The sequence below is a fragment of the Nerophis lumbriciformis genome, linkage group LG04, assembly GCF_033978685.3.
Source record: "Nerophis lumbriciformis linkage group LG04, RoL_Nlum_v2.1, whole genome shotgun sequence".
Classification (NCBI taxonomy): Eukaryota; Metazoa; Chordata; class Actinopteri; order Syngnathiformes; family Syngnathidae; genus Nerophis; species Nerophis lumbriciformis.
Window position 1 is genome coordinate 65,122,858 of NC_084551.2, and position 22,143 is coordinate 65,145,000.

General features: G+C 42.5%; 1 protein-coding gene across 3 annotated transcripts in view; it reads right to left on the reverse strand.

The window, feature by feature from the left end:
* Nucleotides 1-7,294: 7,294 nt before the first annotated feature.
* cadm4 (cell adhesion molecule 4) overlaps nt 7,295-22,143 on the reverse strand; it is a 794,682-nt gene continuing 779,833 nt past the window's right edge. For all 3 annotated transcript variants that reach the window (XM_061958781.2, XM_061958782.2, XM_061958780.2), the window contains one exon: nt 7,295-7,908. In XM_061958781.2, the coding sequence (XP_061814765.1) occupies nt 7,799-7,908 (110 nt within the window). In that variant the 3' untranslated portion in view covers nt 7,295-7,798. The remainder of the gene's footprint in view (nt 7,909-22,143) is intronic.

Below are 22,143 nucleotides of genomic sequence, written 5' to 3' on the forward strand. Positions count from 1 at the left end.
AATGTGACACATTATGGGTGGGTCACATATGCATGTACAGTAGATGGCAGTATTGTCCTGTTTAAAAGTGTCACAACATTGCTGTTTACGGCAATGTTGTGAACAGGCTGTCAACACGTCACTCAGGTCCGCATGGAGCTGGAGGGGGCGTGGCCTCCAGCTCCGCCTGAATTTCGGGAGATTTTCGGGAGAAAATTTGTCCCGGGAGGTTTTCGGGAGAGGCGCTGAATTTCGGGAGTCTCCCGGAAAAGGCTTTTTTATCAGCGACCAAAAGTTGCGAACTTTATCGTCGATGTTCTCTACTAAATCCTTTCAGCAAAAATTGTCAAGGTGTGTTGTTGATGAACCCCAAGATGCAGAGATGGCAGCAGGCTTGGTACAAGGAACATGGTTTTAATGTTCAAAAATAAGAAAAGGAAAACACGAACCAGAAACCAGGAAGCAGGAACAGGAGTCAGGATCTAAGGAATAGCTTAACGCACACAGCTAGCAACGACAGCATACAGCAAACAACGACACGACAGGTAGGAACGACAATAATCCAGCACTGACTGGAGGAGAAGGCAGGTTTAAATAGCAGCTGGCTGATTGACACCAGGTGTGGCCAGGTGCCAATCAGCCACAGCTGAGGGGAAGCAGCACTCAGGGAGACGATCAGCAAATGAAGACAAAATAAAAGCGCTGACATAAAACTAAGAAAAACGCAGAGAAAAAACTAAAACACAGTCAAACTGTCAGGGACAGGCCTGACAGTAGCCCCCCTTCCTATAACGGATACCAGACGTTCTAGAACCCCCCCTGTTGGAATAATTGTTTGTAAGTTATCACAAAAGAAACGTTGTATTATGAATGCTGTCTTTCGAGGCCTAACAAGAGGAAGAAAGCTCGTGAAACGCCACTGTGATTTCAACACGGACAGATGGCAGGATCTGCTCAACTTCCAGAGGAACTCTCTCTGAAGTATTTCACAAACTCTCTTCCAACTGTTTGGTGACCGAGGTCAACGCTGTTTACGACCCGCTGCCCTCTTGAAGTTGCCTTGGTCAGGAGACGGGAGGGGTTATCCATTGTCCTCCAACACCTGCCCCAGCTAGATCCAGGAAGAGCCCAGCCCGAGACATCTTCTTCTTGGACTTCAATGAGACCGAAAACAATGACTGTTTTACATACTTCCCATTCCTGCTGTGACATGTGTTGGTGCGTGAACATTGAACATCTGAATAAATGAGAAGACGAAAACCTTCTTCGTCAGAGCGTGGTGCAGGACTGTACAGAGAGTGCAGTGGCCATGTCTCTCCTCAATATTGAGTCCAAATTGAATTCTGTCTTGCCTTTTGTCTTGTTTAATAGATGTCCTCAGTGTTTGAACGTGACACCCCCTCCCCCAAAAAAGTCCAAAGTCACGGGAGGGTGGAGGGAGGACAAGGAGGTGGGCCACCAGGCCAAGTGTCCCCGCAACCAGCGGGGAAGAGTTAGGTGGCGACGGCGAGTTGAACGCCGCCGCAATTGGCGAGGCGGCTCGTCCGCCGGCGTGGGAGTACCCACCGGAGACGATGGTGGCGCCCTCTGCTGCTGGCCCACCGGAGACGAGGATGGTGGCGCCCTCTGCTGCTGGCCCACCGGAGACGAGGATGGTGGCGCCCTCTGCTGCTGGCCCACCGGAGACGAGGATGGTGGCGCCCTCTGCTGCTGGCCCACCGGAGATGAGGATGGTGGCGCCCTCTGCTGCTGGCCCACCGGAGACGAGGATGGTGGCGCCCTCTGCTGCTGGCCCACCGGAGACGAGGATGGTGGCGCCCTCTGCTGCTGGCCCACCGGAGATGAGGATGGTGGCGCCCTCTGCTGCTGGCCCACCGAAGACGCATGGTGGCGGTGTCTGCTGGCCCACTGGAGTGCATGGTGGCGGCGTCTGCTGCTGGCCCACCGGAGAGGAGGATGGTGGCGCCCTCTGCTGCTGGCCCACCGGAGACGAGGATGGGTAAAAGAAGAACCAAACGCAAAGACGGAGAAAAACGCAGAGAAAAAACTAAAACACAGTCAAACTGTCAGGGACAGGCCTGACAAAAATATGGCAATATCGCGAAATGATCAAGTATGACACATAGAATGGACCTGCTATCCCCGTTTAAATAAGAAAATCGCATTTCAGTAGGCCTTTAAGTTGCCAGAATTTTGCTGCAAAATTTACACGGTGATGTCAGTTTCGGAATCCCACCAACACGTCTTCCTATAAGGAAGCAGTGCCTGGGGAATCTGTGGTGGACTCTTCTATTTCTGGGGCTGAGGTTGCTGAGGTAGTTAAAAAGCTCCTCGGTGGCAAGGCCCCGGGGGTGGATGAGATCCGCCCGGAGTTCCTTAAGGCTCTGGATGCTGTGGGGCTGTCTTGGTTGACAAGACTCTGCAGCATCGCGTGGACATCGGGGGCGGTACCTCTGGATTGGCAGACCGGGGTGGTGGTTCCTCTCTTTAAGAAGGGGAACCGGAGGGTGTGTTCTAACTATCGTGGGATCACACTCCTCAGCCTTCCCGGTAAGGTCTATTCAGGTGTACTGGAGAGGAGGCTACGCCGGATAGTCAAACCTCGGATTCAGGAGGAACAGTGTGGTTTTCGTCCTGGTCGTGGAACTGTGGACCAGCTCTATACTCTCGGCAGGGTCCTTGAGGGTGCATGGGAGTTTGCCCAACCAGTCTACATGTGTTTTGTGGACTTGGAGAAGGCATTCGACCGTGTCCCTCGGGAAGTCCTGTGGGGAGTGCTCAGAGAGTATGGGGTATCGGACTGTCTGATTTTGGCGGTCCGCTCCCTGTATGATCAGTGTCAGAGCTTGGTCCGCATTGCCGGCAGTAAGTCGGACACGTTTCCAGTGAGGGTTGGACTCCGCTAAGGCTGCCCTTTGTCACCGATTCTGTTCATAACTTTTATGGACAGAATTTCTAGGCGCAGTCAAGGCGTTGAGGGGATCTGGTTTGGTGGCTGCAGGATTAGGTCTCTGCTTTTTGCAGATGATGTGGCCCTGATGGCTTCATCTGGCCAGGATCTTCAGCTCTCGCTGGATTGGTTCGCAGCCAAGTGTGATGCGACTGGGATGAGAATCAGCACCTCCAAGTCCGAGTCCATGGTTCTCGCCCGGAAAAGGGTGGAATCCCATCTTCGGGTTGGGGAGGAGATCTTGCCCCAAGTGGAGGAGTTCAAGTACCTCGGAGTCTTGTTCACGAGTGAGGGAAGAGTGGATCGCGAGATCGACAGGCGGATCGGTGCGGCATCTTCAGTAATGCGGACGCTGTATCGATCCGTTGTGGTGAAGAAGGAGCTGAGCCGGAAGGCAAAGCTCTCAATTTACCGGTCGATCTACGTTCCCATCCTCACCTATGGTCATGAGCTTTGGGTTATGACCGAAAGGACAAGATCACGGGTACAAGCGGCCGTAATGAGTTTCCTCCGCCGGGTGGCGGGGCTCTCCCTTAGAGATAGGGTGAGAAGCTCCGTCATCCGGGGGGAGCTCAAAGTAAAGCCGCTGCTCCTCCACATCGAGAGGAGCCAGATGAGGTGGTTCGGGCATCTGGTCAGGATGCCACCCGATCGCCTCCCTCGGGAGGTGTTTAGGGCACGTCCGACCGGTAGGAAGACTATGTCTCCCGGCTGGCCTGGGAACGCCTCGGGATCCCCCGGGAGGAGCTGGACGAAGTGGCTGGGGAGAGGGAAGTCTGGGCTTCCCTGCTTAGACTGCTGCCCCCGCGACCCGACCTCGGATAAGCGGAAGAAGATGGATGGATGGATGGATGGATGGATGTCAGTTTCGGTGGAAACGGGGGCTTAGAATTTGGAGTTAGCCCCCCCTACAAGCAGGCTTCGCCACACATCTTAATGGAGGGCATGTAGCTCTGTAGTCTTTTTTTATTCATCACACATTAGGTAAAAGCAGACTTTTGTGACATGTTTTTTTTTTTCTTCCTGTACAGCGCCAACTACTGACTTGGCTGGAACATTGTCATTTTTTTCAATCATCGGTCCGACCGGAGCTTTATAAAAAAAAACCTCGCACGGCAACCCCGAGCCCTTGTTTTGTTTTCCTATTACGAGCTCGCCGTGAAGCCCACTGGGGGGGAAAAAAAAAATAAAAGGGCAATATTTGCAGTTTTATTAGCTATCCATCATAGCAGCCCTGATAGGATTGGCTACCTTTTACATGGTAATAAAGCGCAGACATGTCTTCTACGTGCTGGAGTGTCCGACTCACGGCGGGTGCGAGTCCATTACTTTGATTGCCGTTTGACAATCTTTCTTTACGACAGCCTTCCATCGAAGAACGCCATTGATCCGTCACCCCGGCGACCTTCGCTTTCAAACTCAGCCCAGAGCGCAGACGGACATGTTGAGTGCTTCTCGACCGAATCGGGTATTGATTGCGTGCATCTAAATGGCGGAGACATTTTTTTTTTTTTCTTTCACAAATACAGCCTGATGATTCATCCACAGCAACCACACTTCCGTCTGTATTGTTTACTCGCCTTTATCTTATAACTCCACTATTCCCAATCGATTTTCTCAGATGGAAACAAAACGGCACCTGCTAATTACACCAAAGAAAAACAAAACAAGGGTTTTCTTTTTTTTTCCAAATTCTTTTTTGCATTTTTGTTTATTTTGTCGTGCTTTTGTATCTTTGCCCTAAAAAGAAATAGTTAGCTACATATCAACAATGACACATGGACACTCAAATCAACAGTGAACCACGAGAAAGGGAGGAAGGAGGAGAGGGGGGCGGGGGGGAGAGAGGTTATATTAAAATAGTAGAAAAAAAAGGAGCAGACAGCAACTACTCTACAGGAGAATTAAAAACAAAGCATGGGAAGTGTACATTTCAGAACATTTACAATTGTCATAGTAACAACGTCAATAATAATAATAATAATAATAATAATAATAACAGTAACAACAATCATATTTGTTCAAACGAGAATAATTCATTTTTAAAAAAAAAACCTCAATGAGACCTTCTCTACGAGGGGGAAAACCGCGCTGAAAAGAAAACAGGACGTGAGAAAAGGTTGCAAAGTTGTGAGAGTCGAGTCGTAACGTGAGAATTTGTTGTTTGGATATTTTACAAAAAATGGTCGAATTTTATGAGTAAAAAGCGACGATATTTTTTTTTTTTTACCAAATGTCAAAATTCCCGCAGGAACCTAAACGCAGATAATAACGGTCTAATGAGTAAGAATGAATGGAAAGGTCTGCGATATTAGTCACTGCCGTTGTGTCCTTGGGCAAGACACTTCACCCATGCTGGTGTATGAATGTGTGCGGCAGGACTCCCTTGGGAAATTGGTTTTTAATCTCAATGGGACTTTCTGGGTAAACAAAGGAAACAAATAAATGGATGCAAAAAAAAAAGTAACAAAAAAAAATTATTAATAATAAATAATTACATATATATATATATATATATATATATATATATATATATATATATATATATATATATATATATATATATATATATATATATCAAACATACGTACGTATGTATATGTATATGTATACATACACATACATATATATCTATCATACGTACGCACGTATGTATATGTATATGTATATATATATACATACATACATACATATGTATTTATATTTACACATATATACACATATGTATATATTTTTATACATATGTACATATATATATATATATATATATATATATATATATATATATATATATACATACATATACATACGACCCCAAAGGGAATAAGCGGTAGAAAATGGATGGATGGATGGATGTACATACATACATGTTTATATACATACACATATATGCATACATATATACATACACATACATGCATACATATATATATATATATATGTATACATATATGCATATATATACATACATACATGTACTGTGTATATATATACATACATACATACATACATACATACATATGTATTTATATTTACATATATATACACATATGTATATATTTTTATACATATGTACATATATATATATATATATATATATATATATACATATGTACGTACATACATGTTTATATACATACACATATATGCATACATATATACATACACATACATGCATATATATATATATATATACATATATGCATATATATACATACATACATGTACTGTGTGTATATATATATATATATATATATATATATATATATATATACAGTATATACATACATACATGTACATATATACATACACACATACATACATACATACATACATATATACATACGTACACGTACATATATACATGTACTGTGTGTATATACATACATACATACATACATACATATATACATGCATACAAATGTATATATGTATATATATATATATATATACATACATACATACATGCATGTATACACATGTATACATATATATATATATACATGTATACATATATATATATATATATATATATATATACGTATATATACAGTATATATATATATATACATATATATATATACATACATGTATATATATATATATATATATATATATATATATATATATATATATATATATATATATATATATATATATATATATATATATATATATATATATATATATATATATATATATATATATATAATGTCCAGTAAGCTACATGAGACTTCATTCAGCTCAGTGTGCATCTGAAGTTAAATATATATATATATATATATATATATATATATATATATATATGTATATATATATATATATATATATATACATACACTTAGGTGAGGTATCACGCTCCAGAGGGCGAGTACTTTGACTTCATTTTACTTTGAATATACATTCCTCTTTTAGGGGTCAGTTTAACCCTGCAACTGAGGACTTCGATGATTATTTCCTCTAGCAACATTTTCCACTAACACTTTACTGAACATGACAACAATTTCTTCATAAAAAAAAATACGACTTTTTCCCCTCTCACAACAATGCACCTTTACTCTCACATCAATTTGTTTCCGCCCGTTCCAGCGCAGCCCTTCGTAGGTTTTTTTTTTTTTTTCTGATAAAGACATTTTTTTTTTGTTGTTGTTTTTTTCTTACCACTATTTTTTTCTTTAAAGATCACTTGACAGTAGTTTGCTCTATAGGCTAATATTCTGTTAGTATAGTAGTTTCATAATGCAATAGTAAACATTTTTCTTCTCTTTAAAAGTTTAATTTACCGCTCTCGTTCTTTTTTCCTTTTTTTTTTATACAAATAAGGACTTCATAGATATGTATACTCGCTTTGTCAATATGTTTACATGTGTGTGTGTGTGTGTGTGTGTGTGTGTGTGTGCCCTTTTCCGCCCCTTCCCATTAAGACTTCTATACCTTTTTTTTTTTTTTTAGCCTCCTAATGGCATTCTAAAATAATTCTTCATAGTCTTTGCGAGTCATACTCCTTTCTTCCTCGTTTGCGCTAATCCTTTCATTACAGGAGCCCACAAAAGGAGGAGGGTTAGAAAAAAAAGGGAGAGATATGAAGGTGAGAGGGAAAAGAAGTAGCACTTAAGCCTCGGCCAAACAAGACGGTAAGCTTGTTTTGTAAAGTATGAACACTTCCCAGAGACACCTTTCCATTATTTCCTGGAATCATAGCTGCTTTTGGCAATTGGAGGACATTTTCGAGCGCCCAGAAAAAGATGATCATTTTTTCGGTGGTTATACCCAATTTTCTCCGACGAACATGTATACAGTCAATTTGTGTGTGTGTGTGTGTGTGTGTGTGTATGTGTGTGTGACGGGGGGAAAAAAAAGGGAAAAGGGCTACAGTAGGTACTCCTTCTTGCCCTGGCTGGCGTCGTTCCCGTTGAGGAAGGCTTCTTGCACCTCGCCGTGTTCGTCCAAGCCGCTGGCCTCGTGGGTAAGGTAGGAGCCTACGGGAGTGGGGGGAGGGGAGACACCCAGAAGGAAATCGGGGGAGGAGGGTACGGTTAGTGCGGCATTATTATCATGACCACCCATCACAGCTCCCCTGAAGTGTTGGTAGAGTTTTGGTTGTTGAATGTATTGCTTTTTTGGCTGATTATATGCAACCCTAACCCTAACCGACCTTTAGACCCTATTATTTTACTTCCCTAACCCTAACCGACCTTTACACCCTATTATTTTACTTCCCTAACCCTAACCGACCTTTACACCCTATTATTTTACTTCCCTAACCCTAACCGACCTTTACACCCTATTATTTTACTTCCCTAACCCTAACCGACCTTTACACCCTATTATTTTACTTCCCTAACCCTAACCGACCTTTACACCCTATTATTTTACTTCCCTAACCCTAACCGACCTTTACACCCTATTATTTTACTTCCCTAACCCTAACCGACCTTTACACCCTATTATTTTACTTCCCTAACCCTAACCGACCTTTACACCCTATTATTTTACTTCCCTAACCCTAACCGACCTTTACACCCTATTATTTTACTTCCCTAACCCTAACCGACCTTTACACCCTATTATTTTACTTCCCTAACCCTAACCGACCTTTACACCCTATTATTTTACTTCCCTAACCCTAACCGACCTTTACACCCTATTATTTTACTTCCCTAACCCTAACCGACCTTTACACCCTATTATTTTACTTCCCTAACCCTAACCGACCTTTAGACCCTATTATTTTACTTCCCTAACCCTTACCGACCTTTACACCCTATTATTTTACTTCCCTAACCCTAACCGACCTTTACACCCTATTATTTTACTTCCCTAACCCTAACCAACCTTTACACCCTATTATTTTACTTCCCTAACCCTAACCGACCTTTAGACCCTATTATTTTACTTCCCTAACCCTAACCGACCTTTACACCCTATTATTTTACTTCCCTAACCCTAACCGACCTTTACACCCTATTATTTTACTTCCCTAACCCTAACCGACCTTTACACCCTATTATTTTACTTCCCTAACCCTAACCGACCTTTACACCCTATTATTTTACTTCCCTAACCCTAACCGACCTTTACACCCTATTATTTTACTTCCCTAACCCTAACCGACCTTTACACCCTATTATTTTACTTCCCTAACCCTAACCGACCTTTAGACCCTATTATTTTACTTCCCTAACCCTAACCGACCTTTACACCCTATTATTTTACTTCCCTAACCCTAACCGACCTTTAGACCCTATTATTTTACTTCCCTAACCCTAACCGACCTTTACACCCTATTATTTTACTTCCCTAACCCTAACCGACCTTTACACCCTATTATTTTACTTCCCTAACCCTAACCGACCTTTAGACCCTATTATTTTACTTCCCTAACCCTAACCGACCTTTACACCCTATTATTTTACTTCCCTAACCCTAACCGACCTTTACACCCTATTATTTTACTTCCCTAACCCTAACCGACCTTTACACCCTATTATTTTACTTCCCTAACCCTAACCGACCTTTAGACCCTATTATTTTACTTCCCTAACCCTAACCGACCTTTACACCCTATTATTTTACTTCCCTAACCCTAACCGACCTTTACACCCTATTATTTTACTTCCCTAACCCTAACCGACCTTTAGACCCTATTATTTTACTTCCCTAACCCTAACCGACCTTTACACCCTATTATTTTACTTCCCTAACCCTAACCGACCTTTAGACCCTATTATTTTACTTCCCTAACCCTAACCGACCTTTAGACCCTATTATTTTACTTCCCTAACCCTAACCGACCTATACACCCTATTATTTTACTTCCCTAACCCTAACCGACCTTTACACCCTATTATTTTACTTCCCTAACCCTAACCGACCTTTACACCCTATTATTTTACTTCCCTAACCCTAACCGACCTTTAGACCCTATTATTTTACTTCCCTAACCCTAACCGACCTTTACACCCTATTATTTTACTTCCCTAACCCTAACCGACCTTTACACCCTATTATTTTACTTCCCTAACCCTAACCGACCTTTACACCCTATTATTTTACTTCCCTAACCCTAACCGACCTTTACACCCTATTATTTTACTTCCCTAACCCTAACCGACCTTTACACCCTATTATTTTACTTCCCTAACCCTAACCGACCTTTACACCCTATTATTTTACTTCCCTAACCCTAACCGACCTTTACACCCTATTATTTTACTTCCCTAACCCTAACCGACCTTTACACCCTATTATTTTACTTCCCTAACCCTAACCGACCTTTACACCCTATTATTTTACTTCCCTAACCCTAACCGACCTTTACACCCTATTATTTTACTTCCCTAACCCTAACCGACCTTTACACCCTATTATTTTACTTTCCTAACCCTAACCGACCTTTACACCCTATTATTTTACTTCCCTAACCCTAACCGACCTTTAGACCCTATTATTTTACTTCCCTAACCCTAACCGACCTTTACACCCTATTATTTTACTTCCCTAACCCTAACCGACCTTTAGACCCTATTATTTTACTTCCCTAACCCTAACCGACCTTTACACCCTATTATTTTACTTCCCTAACCCTAACCGACCTTTACACCCTATTATTTTACTTCCCTAACCCTAACCGACCTTTAGACCCTATTATTTTACTTCCCTAACCCTAACCGACCTTTACACCCTATTATTTTACTTCCCTAACCCTAACCGACCTTTACACCCTATTATTTTACTTCCCTAACCCTAACCGACCTTTACACCCTATTATTTTACTTCCCTAACCCTAACCGACCTTTACACCCTATTATTTTACTTCCCTAACCCTAACCGACCTTTACACCCTATTATTTTACTTCCCTAACCCTAACCGACCTTTACACCCTATTATTTTACTTCCCTAACCCTAACCGACCTTTACACCCTATTATTTTACTTCCCTAACCCTAACCGACCTTTACACCCTATTATTTTACTTCCCTAACCCTAACCGACCTTTACACCCTATTATTTTACTTCCCTAACCCTAACCGACCTTTACACCCTATTATTTTACTTCCCTAACCCTAACCGACCTTTACACCCTATTATTTTACTTCCCTAACCCTAACCGACCTTTAGACCCTATTATTTTACTTCCCTAACCCTAACCGACCTTTAGACCCTATTATTTTACTTCCCTAACCCTAACCGACCTTTACACCCTATTATTTTACTTCCCTAACCCTAACCGACCTTTACACCCTATTATTTTACTTCCCTAACCCTAACCGACCTTTAGACCCTATTATTTTACTTCCCTAACCCTAACCGACCTTTACACCCTATTATTTTACTTCCCTAACCCTAACCGACCTTTACACCCTATTATTTTACTTCCCTAACCCTAACCGACCTTTACACCCTATTATTTTACTTCCCTAACCCTAACCGACCTTTACACCCTATTATTTTACTTCCCTAACCCTAACCGACCTTTACACCCTATTATTTTACTTCCCTAACCCTAACCGACCTTTAGACCCTATTATTTTACTTCCCTAACCCTAACCGACCTTTACACCCTATTATTTTACTTCCCTAACCCTAACCGACCTTTACACCCTATTATTTTACTTCCCTAACCCTAACCGACCTTTACACCCTATTATTTTACTTCCCTAACCCTAACCGACCTTTACACCCTATTATTTTACTTCCCTAACCCTAACCGACCTTTAGAGCCTATTATTTTACTTCCCTAACCCTAACCGACCTTTACACCCTATTATTTTACTTCCCTAACCCTAACCGACCTTTACACCCTATTATTTTACTTCCCTAACCCTAACCGACCTTTACACCCTATTATTTTACTTCCCTAACCCTAACCGACCTTTACACCCTATTATTTTACTTCCCTAACCCTAACCGACCTTTACACCCTATTATTTTACTTCCCTAACCCTAACCGACCTTTACACCCTATTATTTTACTTCCCTAACCCTAACCGACCTTTACACCCTATTATTTTACTTCCCTAACCCTAACCGACCTTTACACCCTATTATTTTACTTCCCTAACCGACCTTTACACCCTATTATTTTACTTCCCTAACCCTAACCGACCTTTACACCCTATTATTTTACTTCCCTAACCCTAACCGACCTTTACACCCTATTATTTTACTTCCCTAACCCTAACCGACTTTTACACCCTATTATTTTACTTCCCTAACCCTAACCGACCTTTACACCCTATTATTTTACTTCCCTAACCCTAACCGACCTTTACACCCTATTATTTTACTTCCCTAACCCTAACCGACCTTTACACCCTATTATTTTACTTCCCTAACCCTAACCGACCTTTACACCCTATTATTTTACTTCCCTAACCCTAACCGACCTTTACACCCTATTATTTTACTTCCCTAACCCTAACCGACCTTTAGAGCCTATTATTTTACTTCCCTAACCCTTACCGACCTTTAGACCCTATTATTTTACTTCCCTAACCCTAACCGACCTTTACACCCTATTATTTTACTTCCCTAACCCTAACCGACCTTTAGACCCTATTATTTTACTTCCCTAACCCTAACCGACCTTTACACCCTATTATTTTACTTCCCTAACCCTAACCGACCTTTACACCCTATTATTTTACTTCCCTAACCCTAACCCTAAATCCCAAACCTAACCCCAAACCCTAACCAACGTTTCAACCAGGCCCGGCCCTAACCAATCTGGCGCCCTAGGCAAGATTTTAGGTGGCGCCCCCCCACATCGGCAGTGAAGTGTATTTACTCACAAGAAACCGAATAGCTTTGTCTTTGACCTTTTTTTTTTTACTTACAATTATACCTAATATATAAAGGGGTGGAAAAGTGACTATTACCTGCAGGGCAAACATTAGCTAACCAGAAGGCAATAACAATGTAAACAAAAAACACCTGCTTAAAAGATCTAAAACAAATGTCCCTGAGGAATGTAAGGTGGGAGTACTGTAATTACCTAACGTTACATTATTATTTTCCATAACAATTTAGCCCCCTCCACAATATTAACCCGACGTTAAAACAGAACTAGCTACTTATTGATTAGCAATTGCCGAATCATGTAACATTAGCTTAATGCTAAAAAGCCAGGTTACTATCACATTCTGTAACAGACAAATAATTTCATGTAGGCTAACGTTACCTACCTGCTACCTCTGTCTTTTTCTCGTTTCTACTCCTCTTCTTTTCTCTTTTTTCTTCCCTGGGCACCTGACAGTTTTGGCCGTTTTGACATCTTGTGTTGATTTTTTGATGTGGTGACGTCCACAAAGAGTCACGATACGGGAAGGGAGGGGGCGCACCGTGCGGGGGGAGGAGGGGGGGCGTAATGTTGTAACAAATAATATTTCTATTAAATAGGCTTTACTTTGCATTTTAATTAACGTGGGATTATTTTTTGTATTTAGAAATAATAGTACCAACTTTTTTTCTTTTCTCTCCAACATTTGTGGCACTGGCGTGGCGCCCCCTGATGGACGGCGCCCTTAGCATTTGCCTATACGGCCTATGCCACGGGCCGGCCCTAGTTTCAACCCTATACTTGTACAAACCCCGTTTCCATATGAGTTGGGAAATTGTGTTAGATGTAAATATAAACGGAATACAATGATTTGCGAATCATTTCCAACCCATATTCAGTTGAATATGCTACAAAGACAACATATTTGATGTTCAAACTCATAAACATTTTTTTTAATTTTGCAAATAATAATTAACTTAGAATTTCATGGCTGCAACACGTGCCAAAGTAGTTGGGAAAGGGCATGTTCACCACTGTGTTACATGGCCTTTCCTTTTAACAACACTCAGTAAACGTTTGGGAACTGAGGAGACACATTTTTTGAAGCTTCTCAGGTGGAATTCTTTCCCATTCTTGCTTGATGTACAGCTTAAGTTGTTCAACAGTCCGGGGGGTCTCCCTTGTGGTATTTTAGGCTTCATAATGCGCCACACATTTTCAATGGGAGACAGGTCTGGACTACAGGCAGGCCAGTCTAGTACCCGCACTCTTTTACTATGAAGCCACGTTGATGTAACACGTGGCTTGGCATTGTCTTGCTGAAATAAGCAGGGGCGTCTATGGTAACGTTGCTTGGATGGCAACATATGTTGCTCCAAAACCTGTATGTACCTTTCAGCATTAATGGCGCCTTCACAGATGTGTAAGTTACCCATGTCTTGGGCACTAATACACCCCCATACCATCACACATGCTGGCTTTTCAAGTTTGCGCCTATAACAATCCGGATGGTTCTTTTCCTCTTTGTACGACGTCCACAGTTTCCAAAAACAATTTGAAATGTGGACTCGTCAGAACCACAGAACACTTTTCCACTTTGTATCAGTCCATCTTAGATGAGCTCGGGCCCAGCGAAGCCGACGGCGTTTCTGGGTGTTGTTGATAAACGGTTTTCGCCTTGCATAGGAGAGTTTTAACTTGCACTTACAGATGTAGCGACCAACTGTAGTTACTGACAGTGGATTTCTGAACTGTTCCTGAGCCCATGTGGTGATATCCTTCACACACTGATGTCGCTTGTTGATGCAGTACAGCCTGAGGGATCGAAGGTCACGAGCTTAGCTGCTTACGTGCAGTGATTTCTCCAGATTCTCTGAACCCTTTGATGATATTACGGACCGTAGATGGTGAAATCCCTAAATTCCTTGCAATAGCTGGTTGATAAAGGTTTTTCTTAAACTGTTCAAAAAAAGTTGCTCACGCATTTGTTGACAAAGTGGTGACCCTCGCCCCGTCCTTGTTTGTGAATGACTGAGCATTTCATGGAATCTACTTTTATACCCAATCATGGTACCCACCTGTTCCCAATTTGCCTGCTCACCTGTGGGATGTTCCAAATAAGTGTTTGATGAGCATTCCTCAACTTTATCAGTATTTATTGCCACCTTTCCCAACTTCTTTGTCACGTGTTGCTGGCATCAAATTCTAAAGTTAATGATTATTTGCAAAAAAATAGAAAAAGTTTATGAGTTTGAACATCAAATATGTTGTCTTTGTAGCATATTCAACTGAATATGGGTTGAAAATGATTTGCAAATCATTGTATTCCGTTTATATTTACATCTAACACAATTTCCCAACTCATATGGAAACGGGGTTTGTAAATATAAACGGAATACAATGATTTGCGAATCATTTCCAACCTATATTCAGTTGAATATGCTACAAAGACAACATATTTGATGTTCAAACTCATAAACTAATTTTATTTTTTTGCAAATAATCATTAACTATAGAATTTGATGCCAGCAACACGTGACAAAGAAGTTGGGAAAGGTGGCAATAAATACTGATAAAGTTGAGGAATGCTCATCAAGCACTTATTTGGAACATCCCACAGGTGTGCAGGCTAATTGGGAACAGGTGGGTGCCATGATTGGGTATAAAAGTAGATTCCATGAAATGCTCAGTCGTTCGCAAACGAGGACGGGGCGAGGGTCACCACTTTGTCGACAAATGCGTGAGCAAATTTTTTTGAACAGTTTAAGAAAAACCTTTCTCAACCAGCTATTGCAAGGAATTTAGGGGATTTCCACCATCTACGGTCTGTAATATCTGGAGAAATCACTGCACGTAAGCAGCTAAGCCCGTGACCTTCCATCCCTCAGGCTGTACTGCATCAACAAGCGACATCAATCTCTAAAGGATATCACCACATGGGCTCAGGAAAACTTCAGAAAAACCACTCTCACTAAATACAGTTGGTCGCTACATCTGTAAGTGCAAGTTAAAGCTCTGAAACTTGAATTTTTTGCAAATATTAGCTCATTTGGAATTTGATGCCTTGCAACATGTTTCAAAAAAGCTGGCACAAGTGGCAAAAAAGACTGAGAAAGTTGAGGAATGCTCATCAAACACTTATTTGGAACATCCCACAGGTGAACCGGCTAATTGGGAACAGGTGGGTGCCATGATTGGGTATAAAAGTAGATTCAATGAAATGCTCAGTCATTCACAAAAAAGGATGGGGCGAGAGTCACCACTTTGTCAACAAATGCGTGAGCGAATTGTCGAACAGTTTAAGAACAGCATTCCTCAATGAGATATTGCAAGGAATTTAGGGATTTCACCATCTAAGGTCTGTAATATCATCAAAAGATTCAGAGAATCTGAAGAAAATCACTGCACGTAACATTGAATGCCCGTGACCTTAGATCCCTTCAGGCGGTACTGCATCAATAAACGACACGAGTGTGTAAAGGATATCCCCACATGGGCTCAGGAACACTTCAGAAAACCACTGTCAGTAACTACAGTTGGTCGCTACATCTGTAAGTGCAAGTTAAAGCTCTCCTATGCAAAGTGAAAGCCATTGATCAACACCCAGAAACGCCGCCGGCTTCTCTGGGCCCGAGATCATCTAAGATGGACTCATGCAAAGTGGAAAAGTGGTCTGACGAGTCCACATTTCAAATTGTTTTTGGAAATTTCACGTTTTGAGTCACACACCTGCTTTCACTAATCATGTCCGTAGTATTTAAGTTCATTCATTTTCTGTTGTTCGTCCTGACGACATCACCTCATTTATGCTCTGTCCATGCCTGATACTTCTTTCCATGTCAATTCCTCAAGCAACTATTTCTGTCCAAGCCAAGTAAGTTTTTGTTCCATGTTTATAGTCTTTTTGGTTTCATAGTTTGTTCTCCGCCATTGTGCGTGTTTTTTGTTTGTACTTTTTTGCTATAGTCTTTTTGGTTTCATAGTTTATTCTCCGCCTCTGTGCGCGCTTTTTGTTTATTCCTTTTTTTTTGATAAATGTTAAATAAATAATGTATTTACCTTCACGCCACATCCGGTCCAAATGTTCATTTGCACCTCGGGAGAACAAACCAAGCCAAAGTCCGAGTCTTGACAACATACAGGTTTTGGAACAACATATGCTGCCATCTAGGCGCCGTCTTTTTCATGGACGCCCCTGCTTATTTCAGCAAGACAATGCCAAGCCACATTCAGCACGTGTTACAACAAGCGTGGCTTCGTAAAAAAAAAGAGTGCGGGTACTTTCCTGGTGCGCCACACATTTTCAATGGGAGACAGGTCTGGACTACAGGCAGGCCAGTCTAGTACCCGCACTCTTTTACTATGAAGCCACGTTGAAGGTTTTTCTTAAACTGTTCAAAAAATTTGCTCACGCATTTGTTGACAAAGTGGTGACCCTCGCCCCCTTCCTTGTTTGCGAACGACTGAGCATTTCATGGAATCTACTTTTATGATGATCTCGGGCCCAGAGAAGCCGGCGGCGTTTCTGGGTGTTGTTGATAAATGGCTTTCGCTTTGCATAGTAGAGCTTTAACTTGCACTTACAGATGTAGCGACCAACTGTATTTAGTGACAGTGAGTTTCTGACGTGTTCCTGAGCCCATGTGGTGATATCCTTTAGAGATTGATGTCGCTTGTTGATGCAGTACAGGCCTGAGGGATGGAAGGTCACGGGCTTAGCTGCTTACGTGCGGCGATTTCTCCAGATTCTCTGAACCCTTTGATGATATTACGGACCGTAGATGGTGAAATCCCTAAATTCCTTGCAATAGCTGGTTGGGAAAGTTTTTTCTTAAACTGTTCAAAAAATTTGCTCACGCATTTGTTGACAAAGTGGTGACCCTTGTCCCCATCCTTGTTTGCGAACGACTGAGCATTTCATGGAATCTACTTTTATGATGATCTCGGGCCCAGAGAAGCCGGCGGCGTTTCTGGGTGTTGTTGACAAAATGGCTTTCGCTTTGCATAGTAGAGCTTTAACTTGCACTTACAGATGTAGCGACCAACTGTATTTAGTGACAGTGGGTTTCTGACATGTTCCTGAGCCCATGTGGTGATATCCTTTAGAGATTGATGTCGCTTGTTGATGCAGTACAGCCTGAGGGATGGAAGGTCACGGGCTTAGCTGCTTTTGTGCGGCGATTTCTCCAGATTCTCTGAACCCTTTGATGATATTACGGACCGTAGATGGTGAAATCCCTAAATTCCTTGCAATAGCTGGTTGAGAAAGGTTTTTCTTAAACTGTTCAAAAAATTTGCTCACGCATTTGCTGACAAAGTGGTGACCCTCGCCCCCATCCTTGTTTGCGAACGACTGAGCATTTCATGGAATCTACTTTTATGATGATCTCGGGCCCAGAGAAGCCGGCGGCGTTTCTGGGTGTTGTTGATAAATGGCTTTCGCTTTGCATAGTAGAGCTTTAACTTGCACTTACAGATGTAGCGACCAACTGTATTTAGTGACAGTGGGTTTCTGACGTGTTCCTGAGCCCATGTGGTGATATCCTTTAGAGATTGATGTCGCTTGTTGATGCAGTACAGGCCTGAGGGATGGAAGGTCACGGGCTTAGCTGCTTTTGTGCGGCGATTTCTCCAGATTCTCTGAACCCTTTGGTGATATTACGGACCGTAGATGGTGAAATCCCTAAATTCCTTGCAATAGCTGGTTGAGAAAGGTTTTTCTTAAACTGTTCAAAGAATTTGCTCACGCATTTGTTGACAAAGTGGTGACCCTCGCCCCATCCTTGTTTGCGAACGACTGAGCATTTCATGGAATCTACTTTTATGATGATCTCGGGCCCAGAGAAGCCGGCGGCGTTTCTGGGTGTTGTTGATAAATGGCTTTCGCTTTGCATAGTAGAGCTTTAACTTGCACTTACAGATGTAGCGACCAACTGTATTTAGTGACAGCGGGTTTCTGACGTGTTCCTGAGCCCATGTGGTGATATCCTTTAGAGATTGATGTCGCTTGTTGATGCAGTACAGGCCTGAGGGATGGAAGGTCACGGGCTTAGCTGCTTTTGTGCGGCGATTTCTCCAGATTCTCTGAACCCTTTGATGATATTACGGACCGTAGATGGTGAAATCCCTAAATTCCTTGCAATAGCTGGTTGAGAAAGGTTTTTCTTAAACTGTTCAAAAAATTTGCTCACGCATTTGTTGACAAAGTGGTGACCCTCGCCCCCATCCTTGTTTGCGAACGACTGAGCATTTCATGGAATCTACTTTTATGATGATCTCGGGCCCAGAGAAGCCGGCGGCGTTTCTGGGTGTTGTTGATAAATGGCTTTCGCTTTGCATAGTAGAGCTTTAACTTGCACTTACAGATGTAGCGACCAACTGTATTTAGTGACAGTGGGTTTCTGACGTGTTCCTGAGCCCATGTGGTGATATCCTTTAGAGATTGATGTCGCTTGTTGATGCAGTACAGCCTGAGGGATGGAAGGTCACGGGCTTAGCTGCTTTTGTGCGGCGATTTCTCCAGATTCTCTGAACCCTTTGGTGATATTACGGAGCGTAGATGGTGAAATCCCTAAATTCCTTGCAATAGCTGGTTGAGAAAGGTTTTTCTTAAACTGTTCAAAAAATGTGCTCACGCATTTGCTGACAAAGTGGTGACCCTCGCCCCCATCCTTGTTTGCGAACGACTGAGCATTTCATGGAATCTACTTTTATGATGAACTCGGGCCCAGAGAAGCCGGCGGCGTTTCTGGGTGTTGTTGATAAATGGCTTTCGCTTTGCATAGTAGAGCTTTAACTTGCACTTACAGATGTAGCGACCAACTGTATTTAGTGACAGTGGGTTTCTGACGTGTTCCTGAGCCCATGTGGTGATATCCTTTAGAGATTGATGTCGCTTGTTGATGCAGTACAGCCTGAGGGATGGAAGGTCACGGGCTTAGCTGCTTACGTGCAGTGATTTCTCCAGATTCTCTGAACCCTTTGATGATATTACGGACCGTAGATGGTGAAATCCCTAAATTCCTTGCAATAGCTGGTTGAGAAAGTTTTTTCTTAAACTGTTCAAAAAATTTGCTCACGCATTTGTTGACAAAGTGGTGACCCTCGCCCCCATCCTTGTTTGCGAACGACTGAGCATTTCATGGAATCTACTTTTATGATGATCTCGGGCCCAGAGAAGCCGGCGGCGTTTCTGGGTGTTGTTGATAAATGGCTTTCGCTTTGCATAGTAGAGCTTTAACTTGCACTTACAGATGTAGCGACCAACTGTATTTAGTGACAGTGGGTTTCTGACGTGTTCCTGAGCCCATGTGGTGATATCCTTTAGAGATTGATGTCGCTTGTTGATGCAGTACAGGCCTGAGGGATGGAAGGTCACGGGTTTAGCTGCTTACGTGCGGTGATTTCTCCAGATTTTCTGAACCCTTTGATGATATTACGGACCGTAGATGGTGAAATCCCTAAATTCCTTGCAATAGCTGGTTATGAAAGGTTTTTCTTAAACTGTTCAAAAAATTTGCTCACGCATTTGTTGACAAAGTGGTGACCCTCGCCCCCCATCCTTGTTTGCGAACGACTGAGCATTTCATGGAATCTACTTTTATGATGATCTCGGGCCCAGAGAAGCCGGCGGCGAATCTGGGTGTTGTTGATAAATGGCTTTCGCTTTGCATAGTAGAGCTTTAACTTGCACTTACAGATGTAGCGACCAACTGTATTTAGTGACAGTGGGTTTCTGACGTGTTACTGAGCCCATGTGGTGATATCCTTTACACACCGATGTCGCTTGTCGATGCAGTACAGGCCTGAGGGATCGAAGGTCACGGGCTTAGCTGCATACGTGCAGTGATTTCTCCAGATTCTCTTTGATGATATTACGGACCGTAGATGGTGAAATCCCTAAATTCCTTGCAATAGCTGGTTGGGAAAGTTTTTTCTTAAACTGTTCAAAAAATTTGCTCACGCATTTGCTGACAAAGTGGTGACCCTCGCCCCATCCTTGTTTGCGAACGACTGAGCATTTCATGGAATCTACTTTTATGATGATCTCGGGCCCAGAGAAGCCGGCGGCGTTTCTGGGTGTTGTTGATAAATGGCTTTCGCTTTGCATAGTAGAGCTTTAACTTGCACTTACAGATGTAGCGACCAACTGTCTTTAGTGACAGTGGGTTTCTGACGTGTTCCTGAGCCCATGTGGTGATATCCTTTACACACCGATGTCGCTTGTCGATGCAGTACAGGCCTGAGGGATGGAAGGTCACGGGCTTAGCTGCTTACGTGCGGCGATTTCTCCAGATTCTCTGAACCCTTTGATGATATTACGGACCGTAGATGGTGAAATCCCTAAATTCCTTGCAATAGCTGGTTGAGAAAGGTTTTTCTTAAACTGTTCAAAAAATTTGCTCACGCATTTGCTGACAAAGTGGTGACCCTCGCCCCCATCCTTGTTTGCGAACGACTGAGCATTTCATGGAATCTACTTTTATGATGATCTCGGGCCCAGAGAAGCCGGCGGCGTTTCTGGGTGTTGTTGATAAATGGCTTTCGCTTTGCATAGTAGAGCTTTAACTTGCACTTACAGATGTAGCGACCAACTGTATTTAGTGACAGTGGGTTTCTGACGTGTTCCTGAGCCCATGTGGTGATATCCTTTACACACCGATGTCGCTTGTCGATGCAGTACAGGCCTGAGGGATCGAAGGTCACGGGCTTAGCTGCTTACGTGCAGTGATTTCTCCAGATTCTCTTTGATGATATTACGGACCGTAGATGGTGAAATCCCTAAATTCCTTGCAATAGCTGGTTGAGAAAGGTTTTTCTTAAACTGTTCAAAAAATTTGCTCACGCATTTGCTGACAAAGTGGTGACCCTCGCCCCCATCCTTGTTTGCGAACGACTGAGCATTTCATGGAATCTACTTTTATGATGATCTCGGGCCCAGAGAAGCCGGCGGCGTTTCTGGGTGTTGTTGATAAATGGCTTTCGCTTTGCATAGTAGAGCTTTAACTTGCACTTACAGATGTAGCGACCAACTGTATTTAGTGACAGTGGGTTTCTGACGTGTTCCTGAGCCCATGTGGTGATATCCTTTAGAGATTGATGTCGCTTGTTGATGCAGTACAGGCCTGAGGGATGGAAGGTCACGGGCTTAGCTGCTTTTGTGCGGCGATTTCTCCGGATTCTCTGAACCCTTTGATGATATTACGGACCGTAGATGGTGAAATCCCTAAATTCCTTGCAATAGCTGGTTGGGAAAGGTTTTTCTTAAACTGTTCAAAAAATTTGCTCACACATTTGTTGACCCTCGCCTGAGCATTTCATGGAATCTACTTTTATACCCAATCATGGCACCCACCTGTTCCCAATTTGCCTGGTCACCTGTGGGATGTTCCAAATAAGTGTTTGATGAGCATTCCTCAACTTTATCGGTATT